The following is a 21,050-nucleotide window of genomic DNA, read 5'->3' as shown; positions in this document are numbered from 1 at the left end:
TGTGTGTGTGGTGAGGACAATTACAACCTAGTCTCCTAGCAACTCTGAAGTTTATAGTACAGTACTGTTGACTGTGATCACCATTTTGTGCATTAGATCCCCAGAACCTTTATCTCATAGCTGGAAGTTTGTACCCTTTGACCAACATCTCCCATTTCCCCCACACCTGAGCCCCTGGTAACCACACTGTTTCCACGAGTTTGGCTTATTTATTTATTTAGCTTGGCTTTTTTAGATTCCACATATAAGTAATATCATACAGTATTTGTCTTTCTCTGTGTGACTTATCTTACTTAGCATCATACCCTCAAAGTCCATTCATGTTGTCCCAAACGGCAGGATTTCCTTCTTTCTCATAGCTGTATATAGACATATACACATAATATACACACATATAGGTATATGTATAAATATACTACATATTCTTTATTCATTCATCCACTGACAGACACTTGTTAATTAAAATTATTCATGTGTTGGGGTTCCTGGGTGTCTCGGTTAAGCGTCTAACTCCTGATTTCGGCTCAGGTCATGATCTCACAGTTTGTGAGTTTGAGCCCTGCATTGGGTCATGCACGGACAGTGCAGAGTCTGCTTGGGATTCTCTCTCCTTCCCTTTCTCTCTGTCCCTCCCTTGCTCACATGTGTGCATGCACTCTCTCTCCCTCTCTCAAAATAAATAAACTTAAAAAAATTATTCATGTGATATTCCTTAGTGGACTCATCTCAAACATTGCCTTCAACATGAAGCAACTGAAATTCCATGCACAGTTGTAAGTTCTCTCCTCTAGCCACATTATTACTGTTGTTCTTAAAAGAGATTAACGTTTTCTCTGCTGTATTGTTTTCTTTTGCTCCCCTCCTCAGGCTGACGGGCCTCATACCTGCTGCACAGAACAGCTGTTGAATAAATATATGCCAAATGAATGGGTGGACGAATCCACAGCAGACAACTGTTGAGAGCGGTCACTCTCAGCCTCAGACACTGAAAATAAGGAAGCCTGACTATGAAAATGATTTCCTTATAAGCAGCAGAGCCAGGAGTGGAGGAAGAACTCAGGCTCAGATCTTTATGGCTTCACCTTAACCAGGAGTCTTGGGAATGAGCGGAAGGTGTGGCTCAGCTACAATGACTCAGCATCTGAATCATTCTGACGGTCACCTAGGAGGAGCCATCATTCCTCTGTGAATTTTATTAACTGCCAATAAATAAGAAATGTTTGCATTAGTACCTCAGTACTGGTACTGGTATTATTTCTCAGCCGACAGCTCCAAGAGAACAAGGTCTGGTATCTTTTGGCAATTTTCCAGGTAGCCCCAACAGGCCAGCATCAGGGCCCCCAGGTGGCCCTTTCTGGAGGACTCAGCCTGGCTGGATGAATGCATCGCTGCTGCTTCTGCCCGAGGCTGCTCAGTTCTGTGATTACCGTGGCCGATTCTCTGCCAGGATCCCACAGGGCCAGGTTCACACACCTGCTGCCCCAGCATTCCCAGGATGCTCATGGCTGTCGCTGCTGCTGCTGGCGGCTATCTGTCGCCTCACCTGTTTCCTGCTGGCTTCCTTCAGGGGAAGAGGAAGTCTGCCTTTCCTTAATTAGCCTTTCCAGGCATCTGCCACCATAGGGCGCAGCTGCCAACAATGGATAACAATACACCTCGTTTCAACAGTGCCTTCAAAACTTGGGGGATCCCATGGCTGCCAATTCCTCGACCGCTCACTCTGACAAGCGCTGTGACCAGAAGTTAATAAGGGAAAGGAAGCCATGGTTCTGCCAGAAACACAGCATTATGTTTGGCCGTGTTGGCAAATAAAGGGAGAAAAACAGCTGTAGAAACACAAAAGCTGTCCTCTGGGCTGGGAGACGAAATGAGCATCCCAGGCCAAGGGCTCAGTGTCCGAGAATGAGTGTCAGCTCTGCTCAATGGAAAACTGTGCTGAACTAGGGCCAGGAAGACTGGTTTTGAATCCTGCTCTTCCCCGACGAGGCATGGGCTCTTGGGCAGATCACTCTGCCTCTCTACGCTCCTCCTGTTCCTCTTAAGACTTGAATGAGATAGTCTGTATTTTCTCTTTGTGAATGTCAACCTAAAAGCCACATGCGAGAGGATGAATCTCATTCTGCCAAGACTTGATATGTTCATCATTGGCTCTGTGCCCTGGTTTCTTGATTCAACTGTGTTGATAATGTCCTTCACTAAAGGCATTTTTGTTGAGCGACTGAAATGTGGGAATGACATTTACCGCAGCTTGTACGTCCCAAAGATAGCCGCAACAAAGCCTCCCCTCCTACGTACTCTGGCAATGTGACCTTGCCACCCTCCCTCGAGAGGCAGAGTCCATGCCTCCACCTTAGTTGGGCTGGGACTGCTCTGATCAACAGAATATGGTAGTGATGTGGTGCCACTTTCAGGAATAGCCTTGTCTCACCTGGTGGCTTTAGATTCCTGCTTCTTAGAAGCCAGACATCACACCACGGACCCAGAGACCACCACTGTGAGAAACCCAAGCCACACGAAGAGGCCCTGAGAGATGAGCTGCTGGGTGAGGAGAGAGAGAAGCCAAGGAACACGGAGCCACCAGGCATGTGAGTAAGAAGCCATCTTGGAAGTGGACCCTCGGGCGCCAGCTGCCTCCATGTGGATCGGAGAGGAACTGCAGTACTGAACCCTCCCCAAATTCCACAAAACTGTGAGCAAAATAAGTGGCTGTTTTAAGCTACCAAGTTTTGGCATGGTTACATAAGTATATAGGAACAGATAGCAGAAATAATGCTACCTGTAGCAATGGACAAATACGACTGAATTTCATATTAACAGATCCGTTCCTAAAAGCATTTGCTGAAATTGAACACAAATTTATACAAAAAATTATTTTCAAACCTTCTGCATTTATGTTTACTGAATGGGGAAGAATCACTAAATCCTGTTGCAATGCAAGCACCCTTAGGCTTAGCATCATCTCCTTCTGGGAAAACACATGAGCCCCCTCTTACTGTTGGCCCGGGTAGATGCCCCTGGCATGGCCGCTATTCATCAAATCAGCACTTAGAACAATGCATCGAATTTGTCTATTTGTTGCCTGCCCCTTGAAGGAGGACAGAGGGTATCTATTCCTCTTTGTAACAGAAAGAGTAATCATGGCTAATGCACAGAGAATGCTTATTATGTTCCAGAGACGTTTCCAAGCACTTGACATATATGTTATGTTTATAACATATCAACTCACTTAATGTTTACCCCACTTAATGTGAAGTAGGTACTGTTATTATCCTCACTCTACAAAAGAGGAAACGGGGGTACAGAGAGGCTAAGTAACTTGCCCAAGGTTACCCAGCTAGGAAATAGCAGAGTCTGGCTTTAAACCCACTCAGTCTGGGTCCAAAATCCCTGAATGCTCTTTACCATTTATAATGCAGCTTCTCCTTTAGTGCTGTGCACTCAATAAATGTGTTTGATGCTTAAATTAAGAAATCCACAACAGAAATCAAATCCAACATTTTCATACAGATGAGGATTTGAAAGAAAAACCTGTGCCACATGAATAAAAGTCAATTATAAGAACTACACACAGACATAAAATCCCACACTAATGCTAAATAATGATAATGAATTTGCTACACAGACCAGAAATAAGTCTGAATGAGTGGATACTCCCTGCCCCTTCCTGTTTATCTGTTTGTGCTAATCTAGTCAGTAGCCCCTAATATAATTACTTCATGAAGATCTACGCTAATCGGAACCAAGGGAGGGCACGGACAAATAAAGCTCACAGAGGCGTCTTAGAATTTCATGTCCGTTCATCATTCACTTCAGAAAGTTCCTCCAGCAAACCCATCCTTGGACTGATTTCCATCATCTCCTTCTCCTTTCTCCCCTTCTGGGGGCAGGTCATAACAGAAGAGTAAGCAGACAAGCAGAGCTTATGCAGAATCCATCACCTGGTTAAAAAAATCCCCAAGCAGCTGAGCACAGGTGGCAAATGGGCCATAACAGAAGGCGCAAATGTAGAAAGGCTACGTCTACTTCTCTGCAGACGATGCATGAAAACGGTGCCTCAGTTTCAAACTTCTCAGCTTTACTACTTGAAGTGCTGCGGGTAGGCCACCACCAGCAGCAGCACTGCTGGAGAGCCTAATAGAGAGGCGGTCCCTTGCCTCGCCCCAGAACAGCTGAATCTGAATTGGCCAACACGTGCAGGGGGGGTCTGAATGCACTGCAAAGGACTGGACCACGTGAGTCTGGATGACGGTGAGAAGGAAGGGGGAGTCTGTCCTCGAGCAATAACCTTACAGTTCCCTCACCCATACCCACCTCTGACATCTCTGGCACCTCCACCCAAAACACTCAGACAGCCTCAGTTTGACTCCAAAGCTTAGGGAGCCAATAACTGGGAGTGGGTAAGCATGATACTTTCTTGGCCTTTAGAGTCAAATGTGTCTGAGTTCAAGTCCTACTTCCACAAGTTACTAGCCGTGTGATAAAAAAAAAACAAAAACAAAAAACAAAAAACAAAAAAAAACGATGTGACCTATTCAAAGCTCAGTTTCTTATCTATAATATGGGACAATAAACACGATGCCTTGTGTCTCCAGGAAAACTGCACGTGAGTGCCTGTGTGCAGAGCACGGGCTGAGTGTGCGTCTGGAAAAGGGGAGCCAGCAGCCCATCTCCAGCCCTGGAGAGCACTAGAGAGCAAATTACTCTCTTCCCTCCTCCACATTAGAGGACAGATCAGACTGAACTATTTCATCTCCAGATGCCAGAGGTCAGGACTGCTACATTTCATCTGGAATCTTAAAATTTTTCAGAACCGGAGTGACTTCTGAGATGATGGCACGTTGATTTTTAACAGACGAGGAAGCTGAAAGCTAGAGAATTAAATGCCTGCAACAGTATAATCTTCCTTACCCAGTTCCTTTATTATGGATTTCAAAGAAGTGTGTTCTAAAGGCAATTCTTTAAAAAAAAAAAAAAAAGGTTTTTTTTTAATGTTTATTTGTTTTTGAGAGAGAGAGAAAGACGGAGTGCGAGTGGGGGAGGGGCAGAGAGAGAGGGAGACAAAGAATCCGAAGCAGGCTCCAGGCTCTGAGCGGCAGCACAGAGCCTGATGCGGGGCTTGAACTCGCGAACTGACAGATCATGACCTGAGCTGAAGTTGGACACAACCAACTGAGCCACCTAGGCACGCCTAAAGGCAATTCTTAAAACCTCTCTTTCCAAATATCCTGGAATTGATTTGTTATACACAAAGATGGGGTGGTCCAAAGCCCAGGAGACTTACCTTTGTGTACTATCTCTACTACTAATTGTTTGAACATAGGAAACTTATTTACTCAAATGTTCTGGGACTCACTTTTTTGTTCACCTGTAAAGAAGGCCCTTCAGATTATCTCCAGTGTCACACTTTCAGCTAAAAGCAATTTAATGATTCCAAATGAAATACAGCCTTTGCTGATTTCTTTTAAGATGTAATTTTCAATACTTTCCACAAGGTGGCGGAACATCTTTACAGAAGTCCAAGCAGAGGGACACAAAGGGTGAGAAAGAACTCTAAGTAGCACCCTTTTTTAAAGCATTAAGTTTTCTACAATTTAACTATAAATTTTTATTTTAGTGTCGGTCATTACAGTCAGTCATTTGGCCAACAGTGTGCTACATGCCGTCAAAAAAGGACAGTTTTATGGGGCTAAATTTGGATTTTACAGTATTAAAGTAGGATGAGCAAGAGGTCAGACAGCAAATTATGAGAATTTAGAAACGCAAGCTACCGGGCTGCCCAAATACGGCAAGGAGTTGCCTTCTGAAAAAATGAAGCGCAAGAGGCAATTATCTCCAAAAGGTTTGTGTAACAGGAATTTTAAACCCTTTTTCACATGGAAAAGTAACACAAAATAGACAGAGAGAAAAAAAAATTAGAGAAAAATATTTAAGATTACAATCATGAATAAAGTTTTGAATTTAAAATGCATAGAACTAAACATAATATGGTACCCCGAAATGAGGTCTTGAAAGAGAAAAAGGGCATTAGAAGAAAAAACTGGTAATATCAGAACAAATGTGTTGAGTTAATCATTTTGTGCCCATGTTAATTTCTCAATTTTGACAAATGTACTATGGTTATTCCACCAGGGTAAGCTGGGGGAAGAGGATTTAGGAACTCTATTATATTTGCAACTTTTCTGTATATTTAAAATTATTTCAAAATAAAGTTTTTATCTAAACAAGCAAAGAGGAAAAAACAGGCAAGGATGGACAGGAACAGAGAGTTTCATAAAGCAATGCTCTTTCTCTATAATTTAAGAAGGGGAAATTTTAGAGGACAGAGTAACTCACATGCATAAAACGAGGGTGAATAAATTAAAATGGCAAAGGCTAGAGTAAAGCAGGCAGTGAACGAAGAGGTATATTCTAGGACATTACTGGTGGAATTACGTGCTGTTGTAGCCTTTCTGAAAAGCAATTTTGCAGTAGGTGACAGAGCCATAAACTGACAGCCTTTGACCTGGTGATACCAGTTTCAGCAAGCTATACCAAAGCAATAATTTAAAAGAAAAAAAAAAGTCTCAGGTACCTGGCTGGCTCAGTCAGTACAGCGTGTGACTCTTGATTTTGGGGTCGTGAGTTTGAGCCCCATGTTGGGTGTAGGGATTACTTAAGAATAAAATCTTGAAAATAAATAAACAAAAGAAAAAAAAGTCATCTATTTTTATAAAATTGTAGCTCTCTGCTTTGCAGGGCTAGAAGGTGCACCTATGGCCACTGGGTGTCTAGACAGATTATGGTACTATTAATTAAATGGAATATTATGTTAATGGAGTTAAGAAATGGGAAATCTGAGAATTATGGAAAGCAATATATGAAATAATTTTTAAATTAAAAAAAAGTTTCGAGAGACAGACACTGCATGAGCAGTGAAGGGACAGAGAAGGAGAGAGAGAGAGAATCCCAAGCAGCCTCCGCATTGCCAGCACAGAGCCAGATGCGGGGCTCAAACTCACAAAACAGTGAGATTGTGACCTGAGCCAAAACCAAGAGTCAGATACTCAACTGACTGAGCCACCCAGGTGCCCCATGAAATAATTTTCCTATAATATCCTAGATTGGGTCCTGGAGCAAAAAAATGACATTAGTGGAAAAAAAAAAAAAAAAAGAAAAATTATGAATAAGGTCTATAGTTTAGTTAATAATATGGTATCAATATTAATTTATTAGTTTGAATTATATGATGATTATGGAGACATTATTAAGGAAAGGTAGGTGAAGGGTATATAAGAACTCAATCTTTGTGACTCTTCAATAAATCTAGAATTATTTTAAAATAAAAAGTTAAATAAAGAGCTCAGGGGTCATCTGGATGGCTCAGTCAGTTAAGGGTCCGACTCTTTCGGCTCAGGTCATGATCTCATGGTTCATGAGTTCAAGCCCCAAACTGGGCTCTGCGCTGACAGCATGGAGCCAGCATGGGATATTCTCTCTCTCTCTGCTCCTCCCCTGCTCATGCTCTCTCTCTCTCTCTCAAAATAAATAAATAAACTTAAAAAAAAAAAAAGAGTTTGGAATTCTATACACACATATACACTGCTATCAACTACCAAAAAAATTACTGTATAAAAAATTAAGTAGTCTCGAAAAACATTTTCAGAGTTTTAAAAATACTTTGCTCTTTGGGGAGGGTGGGAGGGAGGTGAAGCATGTCTAGGGGATGCATATGTGCGTGGTGGCGGGGGGGGGGGGCGTCATTTTACGTTGCCACTGCTATTTATAGAGGTTTCACCCAGCAAATGATTTTCAAGGTGGCCAGACTGAGAATAGCTAGAGAGTGTTTGTATGTACCTACATCCTAACAGGCTAAAATGATATTTATTTTTTTAGCATGTAAGTTTCATTTAGGAAGGCAGACATCATCTGTAATAACTTCTTAGTAATCAGTTCTCAAGGGCTATATTTACAATTCCATGGCACATTCAATTAATTTTTTTTTTCCCCCTAAAGAAAGGATACTTTCTGCTTACCTGAGGGGGGGGGGGCACTCAGTTTCCTGGTCTTTGGCAGACTGAAGGAATGTGAAGGGTTATCTGAAGAAGGAACTTACTTCCACAAAAGAACCTGAACATCTGGAAAATGTGGGTCTGGCCACTTCTGCTTCTTAGCTGGCCCAGGTGGCACTAATCAGGCAGGTGGCGGACAGAGGGTATGTGTGTGTGTTGTCGGGGCACTCCTCCAAAGTGACTTCACTGAAGTCAGTGCTCAACTCAGTGACTTTTTGAAAATTTGTAAAAAAAAATAATTTCACTTAGGGCCGCTGGATTTTAAAACAGTTGTAATTCTGATACTACTTGGCAATGGGAAAGAATGAAATCCTGCCGTTTGCAACAATGTGGATGGAACCAGAGGGTATTATGCTAAATGAAATAAGTCAGTCAGAGAAAGACAGATATCATAGGTTTTCACTCATAACAGAAGACCATGGGGAAAGGGAAGGGAAAAAATAGCTTCAAACAGAGAGGGAGGCAAACCCTAAGTGTCTCTGAAACACAGAGAACAAACTGAGGGTTGATGGGGGGGCGGGGAGAGGGGAAAACGGGTGATGGGCATTGAGGAGGGCACTTGTTGGGATGAGCACTGGGTGTTGTATGTAAGCGATGAATCACGGGAATCTACCCCCAAAACCAAGAGCACACTGTACACACTGTATGTCAGCCAACTTGACAATAAATTTTGTGTGTGTGTATATATAAAGTTGTAATTCTGAAAGAACAGCTTGGCCTTCTCTGCAGGGCTTCCCTCACTCACTTCCCTTAGGGGGTGGTGACCATGCATCCAGGAGGGAAGCACAGCCAGACTCCTCAATTTCCTCTAAGGGAGGTCAGTCCTGCCATGTGCATGGTGAATGAAAGTGTGCGGATCTGCCAATCGCCAGCAACGCAGCCTATCTCCACTCCCGATCTAGGTCCAACCTTGACCGTAAGCCTAGTTGAAAGTTTGCTATTAAGGGATGGTCTGAAAACCCTGCAGCCTATCCCTTCCACTTCTAGAGTACAGTTCATCACTGCCTCAAGTCAGACCAGCAAGCTGCAAGCTGGTCCACACTGTTATAATCTTCCATCCACACCGTTATAATCTTCTTATAATTACTGTTATAATCAAGTAAATCTTTCAATTTACTTGAAATGAGTTTTGCTTGGGTCTTTATCCTTTGCTTCCAGTGACTAATGCTGTGAAATACCAACTGACAAAATCCAAATTTCTACATATCCACATAGAGTTGGAATATTGTTGAGGACACATCATTTGGTGGTTGCCCCTAAATACAGCTCCAAGTGAGAATGTTTTTTTTTTTTTAAATTGAGGTATAATTGATAGATAGCATTATAAGTTTCAAGTGTACAACAGAATGATTCAACATTTGTGTATGTTGCAAAATGATCACCACAATAAGTCTAGTTAACATCCATCACCATACATACAAAAGTTTTTTCTTGTGATAAGGACTTCTAAGATCTATTCTCTTACCAACTTTCAAATATGCAATGTATAAGGAATTCTCTCTATACAAAGTCTAGTGAGTGTGGGCTCTGTAGATAAATGGCCTGGATTCAGATCTTGACTCTATTTACTTTCTAGCTCTTTAACTTTCTATGCCTCAGTTTCCTCATCTGCAATCTAGAGATAATGATACTTAGCCCAGTGAATTTTTCTGTGGATGAGAATCAACAGACACAAAGTCTTTAGGACAATGCCTGGCAAAAAGTTAACACTCAATATTCATTATTATAGTTACTTTATAAAGAAGCGCTAGAAAATCCATTACATACCATAATGAACTGAGAGGCTTTTGCCTCATGCATAGTGTGATTCATATATTGTAGGGTTATAAAACCCTTTGCCCTCCCAATGTCCTCTAAGTCCTCAACAATGACAGTGGCTTTCTACAGCACAAGGACCTTCAGAATCTAGGGAGGGTGAGGTTAGTTAGAAGCACGTGTAGTTTGTGAACATCTTTTTAGGATTCTGAGTTGTCCTTCCAGGGATTTGTGCCATTCACCCTAAGAATCCTTGATGTAAATGATCACCTAGAGGCACAAAAATAAACCTGCAGGTCAATCTCCATTACTGTGCAGAGTTCCATGATCTGAAAAGTCATGTTTCTTTCTTTGCCCTAATCTTTTCTGACTCTTGTCTGTTGTCCCAGTACAGACAGATCTATTAATTATTCTTTTATATTTTGTGTGGTTTAAAAAAGAAAGCTTTTGTTCTCATAAGTCTTCTAAGATCTTATATAGAACAAAGTAGGGTATAAAATAAATAATACAGGAGGCACAGTGGCTCAGTCAGTTAAATGTCTCATTCTTGATTTCAGCTCAGGTCATGATCACATGGTTTGTGAGTTCGAGCCCCACATCGGGCTCTGTGCTATCAGTGCAGAGCCTGCTTGGGATTCTCTCTCTCCCCCTCTCTCTGTTCTTCCCCCACTTATGCTCTGTCTCTCGGTCTCTGTCTCTCTCTCAAAATACATAAATAAACTTAAAATACATTAAAATAAATACAACACATGTACTTCTCTGTTTCAAACTCAGGTGAGTTATGACAAAACTAAGCCTCCTTATTAACACAAACAAATTCACAACAGGCGTTGGAAGCGACATGGGCACTAGCAAGGTGGCAGATAAAGAATGCAGTGAACAGTACCCCTGGGAGGTAAAAAGGGAAAGCACAACTTGGGTAATATTTCAACCTGGCCTCCTGTTCCTGGTACCAATCCCATCTTCCTCCGGGGCATCCCCCTTCCCGCCCGCTCTATTTCCCAGGCCATCACTCCCCAGCCCTTCAGGGCAGAGGGAGATGGGGCTGCCCACTGCCCCTCCTTTCCAGCCTTTGCTGATAAGCCTTGTAAAACACCTGGTAGCAAAGCAAATTATTCCCAGCCCATCTTTCTGTTTTACTGCATCCGCTCCCTGCCACAGAATTTATCTTTAAAAGGCCAGCATGTCAGCAGCAGCCCAAGGACTTGTTCAGAATGCCACTTGCTCTAAGAATGGCCTTCATCCTAGGGGACCGTGCTTAGCATGAAGCTGAGCAGACCAGGATTGGCGGAGGCTTCCGCTGCAAGCCCTGACTCGTGCAGCATTGACGGCAATATGGCAGCAAAGGAGTCAACGTTTTCAAACTGCGTGGTGTCTCCCATGTGATGACTACGAAGGGAACTTATTTGCTGTTTTATTCATAGACACTGATCTGCTTTGGGACTCAGAAAAAATATCCAGGACCAGCTTGCAAATGGAAATGAAATATGAAGAATGAAAATGCAGAGCCCCTGTTCAAAAGGCAGGAAGAAAATGCTGTAAAAAGTACTGAAACAAAACTGTTTCCTTTCTTGTGCATTCTCTTCGCTCATTATGGTGTTTTTTACTTGGTATTTGAAGTCATGCTCCCTTGGGCAAAGGGATACGTGCAGGGTTAAGTGTAGGCGCTCGCAGGTGCCCCAGGGCCCTGCGCCCCCCCCCCCAAACCATCACCTTCTGGGCTTCCCCCATCCCACCAGCTGCTGGGCCGATGCTCCATGCCCTGCCCAGGAACAGGGAATCCCCTCTTCCCATGACCGTGACCCACAGCAGACAGGTGACCCCCAAGGGTATGGTGACATCTGTGCCAAGCACACTAGTGCTTAGACTGTGGACGGGCAGGGCCTCACCCCCACGGGACACACCTCTGTGCTGTCAGCCTGCACTGGGCAGGCCACTCTCTCACCCCTTTTCAAGATGCCACAGGGGCATGTGTCCCCAAGGCAAACTCTCCCCATGTTCACAGGCCCCTACTGGAATGGAAGGCACCAGTAACTGTTGGACGGAAGCAGGTGTGAGGATGTTCGGCAAGGCCCGAGGTGCCAAGCAGAGGGGGAACAGGCAGTTGAGAACCTCTCCGGGAGGTAGGGAAGTGGCAGGACTATGCATAAACCAAAGCTCCAACTTCCTGGGGCATGCTCCGCCACCACCCTGTTGGACTTCACTTACAAAAATGCAAAGTCAAAGATAAAATGATTAAGAATTTCAAGATGGCAACCACACACCATTAAACCCCAGGCACAGGACCTCGTGCAACTGCACTGGCCATACGCCCATGGTGGCCTTGCTGGTGCCCCACCAAAAGTCCAGAAGCAAAAGTTTACTCTCGTTTTCCACCATAAATCAGGCCTGTGTTTACGAAAATGATAGCAAAGGTGTGAGGCTGTCCTGGGAGAGGCGGGCACGAGGAGTCCTGTCCCACCTGTCAGCTGCGCCTCCCGTTGTTCTGCAAGGCAGAGCCTGCTTTGTCTCTAAAGGCTTCTGAAGCCCACCCGTCCGAACAATCATTTCAACCTACTACATTGTGCAAAGAGCCGATGCAGTGAGATGCAGGCAGAGTCTCGACGATCATGGAGACCCTCCCAAGCCTAACTTCTCCTGGGGATTTATTTTAAGTGTTGGAGAATCGGAAAGAGAGAGGATTGAGGAATAATTACATCGTAGGTGGCTCTGGGTTGATCGTTCATAAAAACCGAGCCATTTCCAAAGTCGTTACTTTGCTGCAAGAATATAACCTGGCTGCTGAAAAGCGGGTTTCGTACGAACCTTGGCTTCTGGGTCACTATTGATACTGCAGGAATCGTCGTCATCAGCATGGGGGGCATTTCTAGGGAGAAAAACAGAAAGCTGGACTTAGAATTCTACTGCAAACTCCAGCTGCACAAAGCGATGCATGACGGCAGGTCCTGCCGATGTCCTACCTGAGTTTCAAAGATGCATAGCGGAGTGTCGCTCCTTCAAACTCTTTTAAACTGGGGTCCGGGTTAACTGTAGCTGCATGCAAATCCTAGAGGAAAATAGACCCCTGTTAATGGAGAAAGGGGGACGGCCCGTGACGTGGCCTCAAATATCAAAGGGGAGAAGAGTCCTCCCGGCATGAGGCAGAGAGTGTATGTGAGCTTAGGCAGGAGAGGGCATGCAAGGACCGCTGGGTGCTGGCTCGGTGCAAGCCCCGGTTTGTACAAGACAACGGGGAGCCTGGGGCAACCGGCTTGCCGTCATTCACAACGGGACACATTAAATAAAGGCAACATGTGTGTGAGCTGGACATCCCTAGCAAGAAGCCCCATCACTGCGTCCCTGCAGAATGGATGATATTCATGAAGAAGAAAAAGATACAGCCACAGCCATGCAAAAAGGACGAAATATTAAATGATCTAGAATCTGACAATATACTTGCCTTCCAAATGTCACTATTAATCTTTCCCCCATTCAGAACAGCAAAATCACTCCATGGCTGTTTCTAGACATATAATTATTCACATAGGAAAAAGCACATTGATTTAAAAAAAAAAAAAAAAAAAGAAAGAAGAAAAGAAAAAAAAAAAAAACACAAGACACCGTTGTTAGCATTGATATTCACAGGATGGGTTAGGGAACAAATTCACTCTACCAGCAGCATGTTAGCTGGCTCTAGATCTAGATTATCACCTGCAGCCTAGAGCAAAAGGAGGACAGAGACGCAGTGTGCATTACTTACCACGGCAAACGCCTGAACACTATTAGCAGTCAGTGGTCTTCCACACGTGGCCTTAAAACCACACAATATGCTGTCAAGTACTAAATGCCTAGTGTACCTAATTCCACAGAAAACCTTTTCTCTTCCGGTAACCAAACAGAACTGTCTTCTTGAGGTGGGGGTGGAATTAGGGATGGTGCCTGTCGATGTGCACATCTGAAAACTGGGGAATGTCCAGGGCCAAGGGCATGAAAAGCTGGGGCTCAAATTATTTTCACATAAAAGAAAAAAGGAGGACAATGAGAGGGAAAGAGGGATATAAGAAAACACAGCCTGACGGCCACATCTGAGATTTAACCTGACAAAAAATAGCTCTACACAACCTAATGTAAACTCTTCAAATTCATCAAAAGCTCTGCTTCTTTGCCACATAAGCTTCTTCATGAATTAGTATTTGATCAAGAAAGGATTCTGTAAACATAATCGCAGAGCAAAGCACCAAGCCTTGCCTTGTTGGGAGAACGCTTGCGATAGATTTTTGACTCTAAACACCCCTTTCCATTCACCTCAGGCGACAGTCAATGTTGTTTGTGGTCTTTTTCTTTTCTTCTATACTGAGTGAATATTCAAATATTTTTCATCTAACATTTGGGGAAATAAATGAAGCACACAAAACCCAGAGACAGCCTCGTGTATCTGTTCCACTGATGTGTCAGGCCCATAACCTCTCTTCTTGAATGACAAATCAACCATGGAGACTTTCCACCTAAGTCCCTTCAACTAAGGTTCTTTGAAAATGAGAAGGGAATAGTGACCCCTAATTTCTGCTCATGACATTAGTCTGATTTTGACACCCACTCAAAGCCAAAGCAGCTAAGTTCAAATGAGCCAGGTGTTGAAAGAGGTGTTCAGTCAACTCCATGGGACTCAACGAGAGCAGAGGCACTGCAAATACAAATTTGTCATCACTATCGCACAGCTGCTATCACTGTCACTCTCCTTTTTGGACTAAGCATCCGAACTGCAGGTTTTCCAAATAAAGTAGGACTTAGATCACTATATTTACTTTTTAAACAATCATCTGTCTTTCGTTGAGCAAAAGAGCAGGAATGCTGCCTCACCCTTTGCCTCTGTCCTTCCTCCATCCCCAAAAGCAGCATCCAGTTTTCACTGCTGAGAAAATTAATAACATAGGAGAGTCTTAACTTGTCAGCTGAGGTGACCTGTGAACCCCCTGAAATCAGGGTGGGGTTTTGTGTATGTGTGTTTCCTAGGGGAGAAGATCCTCAATTTTTCTCATTATCTGCAGAGGGGCCAGTAACCAAGAAAGGTTTTGAATCACCATTGCAGGGGTACTCATGATAAGGACGTGAAATACCAAGAATTCTGAGCTAGAATTTCCTTTTTTTTTTTTTTTTAAAGGAAAACAAGCCTATTTGATCCCAAATCATCATCACTGTTTACATGTGAGCAATATTTGTTTTTCACTTCAGTTGAATGTTGAAAAAGGATATCAGATGGTGAATTAGTAAGACTCCAGGTAATTATGTTCTTGTAGAAAAAAAAAAAAAGAGTGGGTGTCTGATAAAAGGAATCTGAAATCAAATTATCTTCAACAGACACTGTGTGGGACTAGAAATAAAGAGTATTTTTGCAAAACAAGTATTCAGAAGAGTCTTTGGCATTTAATTAAAATAGTTCTCTGTATGTGTGTATGGTTTAACAATTTGTTTAAATGTATTTACCCTTTGGATGTTGGGTCCCTATAACATAAAGGTTGATTATAATTCTAAGACTGTATGAATCCAGCTCTTATGCTACGGAGACATGAGTCAGCTGGCAAATTTCCAAAAATCACCTTTTGCAGATTTAAGTAAACAAAGGTCGTATACAGCAATTTTTCAAAAGCTAAAATAACATGGGTACTATTAAAGAAACCCTTTAGTACAAAACTCAATAAGGACTAGCATGTTATGACTAGGACAAAAGACCCTTTTCCCTCCTATATTAAAAAACCCTCATTTTTAGAAATTCTCTTCCCTGTATAAGTGACCGTAATTTTCCTTTTTTAAAATTAAGGGCAACAAAAGATAAAAACCATCTGTCTTGAATTTTAAGAACTACATATTCCATTCATTTAATTTTTTTTAAATGTTTATTTATTGAGAGAGACAGAGTATGAGTGGGGGAGGGGCAGAGAGAGAGGGAGGCACAGAATCCCAAGCAGGCTCCAGGCTCCAAGCTGTCAGCACAGAGCCTGACATGGGGCTCGAACTCATGAACCATGATATCATGACCTGAGCCGAAGTTGGATGCTTAACCAACTGAGCCACCCAGGGGCACCTCACCTAATTTTTTAAAGCGAGAATACACCATTTTAGCTAATAATTTTTTTAAAGAAAACAACCCAAAGAACTTGTTTGGTTCTCCAGAAAGTCTGCAGCCATCCCGGTCTGCAGTCTGCATGGTGGGAGTGAGAGGTGAAAGAAAGGATGAGACAAAGAGAAAAACAGTGAGAGAGGGAAAGGCAGGTGGGCAATTTGCCTTAGGAAGGACAAGACTGACAGGGGAAAAGGCCAGTGAAGGAAGAACAGAGATCATTTTCCATGAGCAATGTCCCCCCAACTAATAATCTTGCAGGTGATGCAGCTAAATCTTGGCACAGTGGTGTTCTGGTGCCAGTTACAGGTGTTTCTCCGGGTGCTTCTCCCGACCTTGACCAGGTGAAGCACCCCTTACCCTGATCAAAGTGACCATGCTGAATTCTGGGAGAGCTGTGGAGACTCTCAGCTCCTCAGAGGCAGTGTGTCCCTGATGACTGACCCAGCCCCTGGAGCATGGTGCTTATCATGACCCTCCATGACCTTTCAGCATGGTGCCATTCACGGCCACACAGCAGAATCTGTGTGAGGATGGACCCACGAAGGGAATCCAATTGTATACCTTGACTACTGAGAGTTTTCTTCTTCCTGATTTCTCTTCTGAGATCTTAGAAAGCAAGTCCACAAGTCAAACAGGAAGGCTGCCCTGCTCTTCTGCTGGAAGCAAGCTTACATCATGTTCTTGAGGATGTTCGAGGGGGAAGAGAAAGCCTCTAAGAAGTGGTATCAAAATGTAAGCTGGAGAGCAAACACGGAAGGTGAACCTGCCGAGAACCAGGCAGAGAGCAAAGCAAAAGAACGAACATTCTGGAGTGACTTTGACGGAAGGTAGAATCATCACCTCCACGGGCACTTCAGAAGTTCTGCAGCAAAGCCCACATTCAAACCCTGCCTCTGCTCTCATCTGCTTTGTGACTTCAGCTCCTTGTCTATGAAATAGGGCTAAGAGGACCTCACCATCAGAGTGTGGGCAAACTGAGATTAAGAACACTAGCAATTAGCACAGGGACTGGCTGCCCGAAGGTGCCCAAGGTGGCAGTTTCTGTATCTTCTACTCTTTTCCATGGAGGAAAAAAAATAAGGCCATTTGTAAGAATAAAAAGTTTGGGGACCTATGGACGACAAAGTTTTAATGAATTATGCTTCTTCATCCTCTTTTGCCACGACTTGAGCCTCTGTATGTGTGGCCTTGATGATAAAAGACAGAGCACCTTAATCTTGGAACACGAAGGAACAGTCCAGGCGATGTTAATGAGCACTAAATTCATATATATGTGCATATTTTAAACTTCTTTTTAAAATGCATTCTGTGTTTTGTTGGATGTGACACTGTCTCAGAAGAATAGAGTGACGGTTTATCACACAAACATAACCCAGAGAAGTAATAAAAAAAAAAAAAAAAAAGAGAGAGAGAGAGAGACAGACAGAGAGAGTCAAACTAGCAAACAGACTGACAAACGCTTGAGGAACTAAATTAGTGTCTGTGAGCTAGGGGAGCGTCAGGAGCCCGGGGACACTAGTACTGGCTTTGCTGTGACAGTAAGTCAACTAAGAGCTCCCTCAGCTATGAAACTGGTTTATTCCTTCATTCAGCCAACATTTAATGAATATCACCCTGTACGAACCCTATGCCAGGTGCTGAGGACACAAAATGAGGGGGGACAGGCCTTGACCCCCCACCCCAAGGAGGGAGACTGACATGCCACCAGTTAATAATACTACAAAAAGACCCTATGGAATCAAGGGCTTTCAAAAAAAAAGTTCAGGGATGAGCGCAGTAATTCCCAGGAGAAGTAGGATGAGTCCAGAGAGGAGGTAACATATAAACAAAGACAGGGAGACGAGCTTCACCAAAGTGCCAGCTCTTGTACCTACTCAGCACAAAATCACCTGGAAAGCTTATGATAAAGGCAGATTTCCAGGTCCCACCCCTAGAGGGTCTAGCTCAGTGGCCTGGGGTAGGACCAAGGAATCAAAATGTCCTACAAGCCTCAGAGGTCACCTTGGCCACAATCCTTGACCCACAGGCTCACAGGCTCAGAAATACAGCCATGGGAGTGCCTGGTTAGCTCAGTCGCTCAGGTGTCCAACTTCAACTCAGGTCATGATCTCACGGTTCATGAGTTCGAGCTCTGCATCGGGGTTTGTGCTGGACAGCGCACAGCCCGCTTTGGATTCTGTGTCTCCCTCTCTCTCTGCCTCTCCCCAACTCTCTCTCAAAAATAAGTAAGACATTAAAAACAAACAAAAAAAAGCACTGACGAGGCCCTTCTTGAGGATTCTTGCCAGTCATGATTACTTGATCGGGTCAAGAAGCTCAGTAAAAAGATGCCAGAATAGCTCCTTTGTGTTTTCATCTTATTTCTAAGTGTATAAGAAATTCCACAGTTCTAATGTAATATGCGGATTTTCCCCTCCCAGGGGGTGAGCTGCTCAGGGCCCTGACAAACACCACGAGCGATGCAGCAAGAACAGAGCGAATTGTGATCAAGAAAAGATCACAGTTCTGAGAAACGATTCCACCTTCCCTTGCTTCAGACCCACTTTCTCCTCCACCCTGTTTAAGGAACCAGGAAACACCTTCAGTTGAAAACACTGAAAGGCGAGACTTGCCTACAGGCCAACAGTTATTCATAAAAATATTTTGTGTGGCTCCCTCTTCTCTCTAAATTTCGACATCCAAGGAATTTGGAACAAATCAGTGGACTGAAGGGAGACTACTGTGGGCCAAATTTCAATAGCAAATGCTTCCTGAGCCGTTTATAAACTTCAGAAAATACTGCTGGCATGTACAGAGGAAATATTATCCACTGTGCTTGACACTTCCCTGGTGAACTTTGGAATGTGAAATGTAAAATTTGCAAACTGTAAGGAAGCCTTCAGTCCTAAACTTTTGTGAAGCAGAGTCAACAGATTTGGCACCAACTTGGAGTTTTTTGTTTTTTTTTTTTTTAAACGAGCTCGGGGAAAAGCTGAATAAAATATGCGTTTCTAACACGACATATTACAAGTTTCTTTTCATCCTTAACATTTTGCTTTCTCTTGTGGTTCCAAATTAGTTGAAATAGAGTCTATTTAGGGATCAAAGAAACGGTGTCAGAGAAATAATCATTTCTCTTCCACTGTCATTAGCACCTGAGACAACGTTTTCAAGAGAAGTCATTTTCTAGCAGGCTCTGCTCATGACGTGGCCCTCCCTTGGGCTGAGATTTGAGACTTGCCAAGTCTCCTGTAAACGGTACAGTGAAGCCTGGGGTAGGTTGGGGGTGGGCGGATCTTCATTTGAGCCTGGCTCCACCCCCGTTCGGTGTGTGGCCTCGGGCAAGCTTCACCACGCTGTCTTAGTGTTGTCAAATGTAAAAAGTCAGTGACAACTACAGTACCAGCTGCAGAGGGTTTTACGAGGAGTCGAGGAGTTGTGAGATTAAGCCATGAGCTCGGCACCATGAACACTCCATTACCCTTAGTGCCTCTGGTTTAACATCCGTGTCAGCGCCTGCACGTCCCGGGTATATGGCAGGCTGGGTTTGTCTCCAACTCCCCCTCTTCTCTCTCTACCTGTTCATACCTTTGCTTCTGTGCTTTTAATTTACTGCCTTTTAAATGTGCTCAGTTCTTTTGCTTACGGCCTTACGCACAGGAGGGAAATGTGTATGAAGTCAACAACTGAAAAGCTGATCTGAAGAAAATATATTCCACTGATCTATTAAAGTGCTGGAGGGGCGTGGCTCTCTCTCTGAACCTTAAAATGACACATCTGTTAACAAACTGCCTTGGAGGGATAAGGGTCGACACAATGGCATGGTTAACAGCAGAAGAGAGGAATGAGACCAACAGCAAGGTGGAAATTGACACACTACTGGGGGCAGAGCATAATATCTAAAGTCAGAGAGCTAGGCACATGCCCATCCTACCCCAGCTGCATGGCTACTGAGCTCACTGAACTTCGGTTAACTCTTTTATTTATTTATTTTGAGAGAGAGAGAGAGAGAGAGAGAGGCAGACAGAGAGGGAGAAAGAGAATCACAAGCAGGCTCCATACTGTCGGTACAGAGCCTGATTCTGATGTGGAGCTCGAACTCCGGAACTGTGAGATCATGACCTGAGCCGAAATCGAGAGTCAGAGGTTTGACCAACTGAGCCACCTAGGTGCCCTCAGTTAACTCTTTTCTTCTTCTTCTTCTTTTTTTTAATTTTTTTTTATTTTTTAATGTTTTTTTTTGAGAGAGAGAGAAAGAGACAGAGCATGAGCAGGGGAGGGGTAGGGAGAGGGGGAGACATTGAATCCGAAGCAGGCTCCAGGCTCTGAGCTGTCAGCACAGAACCTGACACAGGGCTCAATCCCACGAACTGTGAGATCATGACCTGAGCCAAAGTCAGATGCTTAACTGACTGAGACACCCAGGCACCCCAACTCTTTTCTTAAATAAGGAATATATTAGCGGTCTTCTCCATCTTGAGGGGAACAAATGACACTTATGAAAATACACTGAAAACCACAATAAATCATGAATAGCAGCAGGGAGGCTGAGTGCTGTGGATACATTAGGGAAACATTAAACTCTAGGAGAGGAAGCAGGAAGCAAGAGCCATGGGACACAATCTGAGCCTGGAAAGGGGCCCTGAGTAATAGCTAGGATGGGAATGGGAAGCAGGTGTAGACAGAGGAAGAACAGGCATATGTGGGCATCAGAAGGAGGCCCAGGAATTAGAGGTGGACTCTGCTACCTGGTAATCTTCCTGAGGGTTCGCTGCCTATCTGTGATGCATTCTTCCCAAGATTTTCTGTAGAAAATGTGGAAACAAAAATCTGCCATATTAGTTGAAGAAATAAAAAATTCAAGTCACAGAAACTTGGGATGCCCTCCTTTGACTTTACCACACCCACACCTTGGTCTCAGGATGCAGGCTTCAAGAACTTCATCTCTTGCACGGAGGGAGGACAAGAGGTTCACTGGACAAAAGGGACATGTCAAAGTGAGGCCAATCTAACCTCTGGGACAATGAGAAAGCGCAGTAGGCTGAGATCCTAAAGCCAAGGAGGTTGAGCGAGAACAACTATGGCCTAGGATTCAGGAGCATTCAGGATCTCTGAGTTCTAGATCCAATGGTGCCACCAGTCACGGACCTCTCTGCGCTTCAGCTTCC

General features: G+C 43.7%; 1 protein-coding gene across 13 annotated transcripts in view; it reads right to left on the bottom strand.

Moving 5' to 3' along the window:
• APBB2 (amyloid beta precursor protein binding family B member 2) overlaps positions 1-21,050 on the bottom strand; it is a 382,950-nt gene that overhangs the window by 102,089 nt on the left and 259,811 nt on the right. For 11 of the 13 annotated variants that reach the window (XM_042984641.1, XM_042984643.1, XM_042984639.1 and 8 more), the window contains 3 exons: positions 13,243-13,305; positions 12,764-12,849; positions 12,609-12,669 (listed from right to left, as the gene is read on the bottom strand). In XM_042984641.1, the coding sequence (XP_042840575.1) occupies positions 12,609-12,669; positions 12,764-12,849; positions 13,243-13,305 (210 nt within the window). The remainder of the gene's footprint in view (positions 1-12,608; positions 12,670-12,763; positions 12,850-13,242; positions 13,306-21,050) is intronic. The other 2 variants (XM_042984645.1, XM_042984646.1) reach the window with 1 other exon arrangement.

The sequence above is a fragment of the Panthera tigris genome, chromosome B1, assembly GCF_018350195.1.
Source record: "Panthera tigris isolate Pti1 chromosome B1, P.tigris_Pti1_mat1.1, whole genome shotgun sequence".
NCBI lineage: Eukaryota > Metazoa > Chordata > Mammalia > Carnivora > Felidae > Panthera > Panthera tigris.
This window is presented reverse-complemented; position numbering and strand designations above follow the sequence as displayed.